Below are 4,113 nucleotides of genomic sequence, written 5' to 3' on the forward strand. Positions count from 1 at the left end.
AGTAGGAGTCCGAATTTTTTGCTTTATTTCAAATTAAATCTACGCATTGTCATCGAGGAGCCGGCTCGGATAAAGGTGGGCGGGATGATTCATAATGCGGAAACAACGACGCAAACTCCTGTAGTCGAGTTCTGCACCGCTCTGCGAGGCATTGTGCCGTGCCGCGGGTTTCCCTCCCACCTGCGCTGGCGCTGGCGCGACTAAGGTGTCGGACGGGTAAGCGGCGGAGCGTGGGGCGGAGCGGGGGGCGGAGCGGGGGGCGGAGCGGCGGCACGGGGGGCGGAGCGGGGGTGGAGTGTGCGTAGTGGCGCGGGCCGCGTCCCGAAGGGTCAGTGCATTAATGGCCTCATTACCCATTCGGGATGGCCGGATCGGCAGTGCGGGCCGGGCCTCGGGTCGGGCTCGGCTGGGCCGGCTCGGGTGGCTCTTGGATGGGCCTCGGGTCGGGCTCGGCTGGGCCGGCGACATGGCCGTGGTGACGGGTGTGTGCCCCCTCGGGTGACGGGGCAGTCTGGTTGCGGTTGTCGGCGGGCACAGTGGTGAAAGTAGTGTCGTGCAGCGTATTGGTGTGTGTCAGTGTGCTTTTGAGTTCGAGTGCGTTGGATCGTCGCGTGTCGACTCGTCTGCCGAATAGCAGCCCGTGGTGCAGTGGGGCGAAGCGCGGCGAAGCGCGGCGAAGTCCTATCCTCATCTCGCTAAAGGCGCGTAGGCGCGCGAGGCCGAGGCCGGATTCAGGGTGGATCGCCAAAGCCTGCTGTCGGCGAGGACGAGGAGGGAATCCTCCACGTCCTCCGGGAGCGAGGCTCCGCCGGAGGCCGCGGCCACCACCACCTCCGAGTCGCGCCGGTCGCGGGCGCGGCGCAGGGCGAGGGCGCGACTGTCGAGCAGCCAGAGGCGCTGCTGCCGCTGCCTACTGATCGCGTGGCACGCTCTGCGGGGCTCGCTGGCCTTCACGTGGGACGCCTTCGCGCACTGGTGTGTCCAGCAGCAGCGCGCCGAGGAGCACGCCCGGGAGGGTCGTGGCCTCGTCCGGTCGTAGTGACGAGCTAGGCCATGGCCTCCAGCCTCGTGGACCTGGTGTGGTCCAAGGTGACGAACCACCCGCGCCTGGCGGGGTTGTGCGCGCTGCTGCTCGCCCTCAAGGTGTACTACAAGCTGACGACGGGCCGCTGCCGCAGCCGCCGCCGGCTGGACGGGCTCACCGCCGTCGTCACCGGGGCCAACTCGGGCATCGGCAAGGAGACGGCGCGCGACCTGGCGCGGCGGGGCGCGCGCGTCATCATGGCGTGCAGGAACCTCGCCAAGGCCGAGCGCGCCCGCGAGGACATCGTGCGCACCACGGGCAACGAGGACGTGCACGTGCGGTCCCTGGACCTCAGCCGCCTGGCGTCCGTGCACGCCTTTGTCGACGGCTTCCTGGAGACGGAGGCCGGGCTGCACATCCTGGTGTGCAACGCGGGCATGCCGGGGAACATGGGCAAGAAGTCGCAGGACGGCATCGACCTCTGCGTGCAGATCAACCACCTGGGCCACGTACTGCTCACCGTCAGGCTCCTCGGTAAGTTGGAGGAGGACGCTCTGCCCTTATTCCGCGATATCAAAAATAAATTGTGACGTGACGATGATGAGAACCCCGTTGTGCTACTAGACCTGATGAAACGGTCTGCACCGGCCCGGATCGTGTTCGTGTCGTCCATGATGCACGCCTTGTACGCCAAGCTGGACGTGGATGACTTGTGCCTCGAGAGCCTGTTCCCTTACGATCACTTCGTGGCCTACTCCAACACAAAGCTGTGCAACATCCTCACCGCCAACCACCTGGCTCGGCTGCTGCGGGGGACTGGTGGGTACCATTTATCTCGTGACACTCAACTGAAGCTCGTGCACCCGGGTGTTTCAGTGCACGCGGGTTTGCCTATTCACTGGGGAGCATGGTGCCGTACGGGCAGAGGGAGTAGGCAACCCCGCTGGCACCGCCCGCACCCCCGCGTGCACAGAAACACCTTTATTTTATTTTTTAGTTTACTGAACTTCACTCTTTACTTGCGACAGGCGTGACTGTCAACAGTTTGCACCCTGGAGCTGTCCTCACTGAAATCTGGGACAGGACGCCCAAGTTCTCTAGAGGCATCATTAAGGCCATCTTACGCCTCTTTATGAAGGTAAGGGTTGCGGTCGTGCGGTGCGACCTCGTGTCGTCTACGACTCCACTGTCGAAACGCAGCCTCCGGTAATGTGTCGTTCCGTTATCGCACAGGATGCAGAGGAGGGGGCGCAGACCACCATCCACCTGGCCGTGTCTGAGGACGTGGAGTACGTCTCGGGGAAGTACTTCTCGGACTGTAAGGTAAGTCGCGGAGCGTGAGGAAGAGAATTTCTCTCCGATGGAGTGGATAACAACAACCACTCTCCGATCGTGTTCATGTTTTGCTCTCCATTCTAATGCCCTTCATCGCGTCTTTCTTAGGAGGTCCTTCCCTCGGCCGCCGCGCAGGACGCAGACCTCGCCCGAGTTGTGTTTGAACGAAGCTGCGCCATCCTCGGCATACCCCTGCCCACATCCCCTAGCAGGCTGTAGAACTCGGTAGAACACCTCCGCTAAGGCGCGACCGTCGTTTGCCCCAGTCCAGTCAGTGATGAAAGAATGTCGTTGCTGGATGTTAAAACGAAATCAAGTGCCGCTGCGACATATTGAAACAACACCGGTGGACTGCGACGTTCCTACATCGTTACGGTGTCGCTGTGAAATCTATTTCTGGCTGGGGAAAGTGATCCTCCCTCGACGCCAACTCAATTCCCCATTCACCTTCTCTGTGGGTCGTTCCCCTGATCACCTATGCAGATGGGCGTGAGAACTGGATGAGTTGGTGCGCGAATAGGTAAATTGTCGTACTTAAAAAGTGTCACAAATTTAATATAAAAAGTTACAAATCAATTTGGTAATTACACATGGTTTTCAGTTTGTCCAGTAGTATGTGGCGTGTTTTGATTTCAATGCACTTTTTAGAAAATCGATGGTGGTGTATTTTCCCAGTGCACTCTAGCTATAAAGGACTATTTCGGTGGTATGGCGCGGAAGGGACTCGACGCAAGAACAAGGCCCATCGCCAGTGGTCCGGCGTCTTTATGTTACATTCGGCGAAGTGGTATGGGTCTTTCCTCCGAGCCACCGCCGAAGAATGGCTCATTCAGAAAATGATGCGTTGGGTGCTAAGTCCCAAACAGAAATGAAACAAAAATGATGATAGAGGTGACTCTCGTTAAGGTCTCTAAACGATATAAAATTCGCGACTTCATGGCGGAGAGGATCCGTATGCCTCATTCACTAGGGAGTCCGAACATCGGCCTTCAGAGGGGTCTGTGAACGGCGCCCAATGGGTTGCCTACCACCCAGGCGCCCGCGCCCGGGTCCTCAACTTTAACTTAAACAAGGTCCACAACGACGCCCGCGCGCCCAGTAACAACAAGCTACCTAACAAAATCACAGCATTTGTAATTGACTAGACCAGACTCCGCCCCGATGTGGGCTGCATTATGTCTTTGCTCGTATCTTTTACACTTCACTCGCACGTCACTTGTCGGGCTTCTCGACCGGGTCCTCTCCATCGACGACGGCGCTGGGCGCGCTTGGCTCCTCCGTGGACGCGTGCGTCTTCGGGTAGTTCCAGGGCTGCACTTGCGTGGAGCCGAAGATGACCCAGAACAGGTTGCCCAGGTAGTACACGGCGGCCGCCAGGAGGAAGACCATGCTCCACCGCGACGTGACCTCCTGTGAAACAGAACGTAGATAACACGAGCGGCCCTCGACTGGCCTTGGGTGTTGCTATCTCTGCAATTGAGTGCCGGCCAATTCAAGGTGGGGAAAGGGGGAGTAGATATCCCCTGTTTATTTGTTTTCCTTAGCGTGCACCTAACGTTCGGCAGCTGCGCTCCCTGCAGGTTTATCTCTGATCAAGTTACAATAAAGGTGACCCAGTGGTCAAAGATGTTGCATAAGTTTTCACGGCACATCTTTCTGCCGTGTACTGTCGATTCACTCTGGTTGCGATAGCCTGAGGGGGAACCACCGACTCCACCGAGGCCTGACTGTCCTAGGGTTTTTAATTGTCCTTA

The 4,113-nt window shown here is 58.8% G+C and overlaps 2 protein-coding genes across 3 annotated transcripts in view; one reads left to right on the forward strand and one right to left on the reverse strand.

The window, feature by feature from the left end:
- The first annotated feature begins 440 nt into the window (after positions 1 to 440).
- LOC113210858 (retinol dehydrogenase 11-like) lies at positions 441 to 2,974 on the forward strand. Its single transcript, XM_026429030.2, has 5 exons — positions 441 to 1,558; positions 1,649 to 1,843; positions 2,053 to 2,162; positions 2,258 to 2,347; positions 2,468 to 2,974. The coding sequence occupies exons 1-5, from the start codon at positions 1,054 to 1,056 to the stop codon at positions 2,576 to 2,578; spliced, it is 1,011 nt and encodes a 336-aa protein (XP_026284815.2). The 5' UTR covers positions 441 to 1,053; the 3' UTR covers positions 2,579 to 2,974.
- Positions 2,894 to 4,113, reverse strand: part of LOC113210839 (putative inorganic phosphate cotransporter) — a 12,138-nt gene continuing 10,918 nt past the window's right edge. For both annotated transcript variants that reach the window (XM_026429012.2, XM_026429019.2), the window contains exon 7: positions 2,894 to 3,769. In XM_026429012.2, coding sequence (XP_026284797.1) covers positions 3,572 to 3,769 — 198 coding nt within the window. In that variant the 3' untranslated portion in view covers positions 2,894 to 3,571. The remainder of the gene's footprint in view (positions 3,770 to 4,113) is intronic.

This window comes from Frankliniella occidentalis, unplaced genomic scaffold, assembly GCF_000697945.3.
Source record: "Frankliniella occidentalis isolate FOCC.00 unplaced genomic scaffold, Focc_3.1 Scaffold66, whole genome shotgun sequence".
Lineage (NCBI taxonomy): Eukaryota > Metazoa > Arthropoda > Insecta > Thysanoptera > Thripidae > Frankliniella > Frankliniella occidentalis.

Bases quoted from the DNA above. Each gene is read 5' to 3' on its own strand.
- LOC113210858 (XM_026429030.2), top strand. From the start codon at position 1,054: ATGGCCTCCAGCCTCGTGGACCTGGTGTGGTCCAAGGTGACGAACCAC. The intron at 2,163-2,257 runs GTAAGGGTTGCG...GTTATCGCACAG, and splicing joins TCTTACGCCTCTTTATGAAG to GATGCAGAGGAGGGGGCGCA. The intron at 2,348-2,467 runs GTAAGTCGCGGA...CGTCTTTCTTAG, and splicing joins AGTACTTCTCGGACTGTAAG to GAGGTCCTTCCCTCGGCCGC.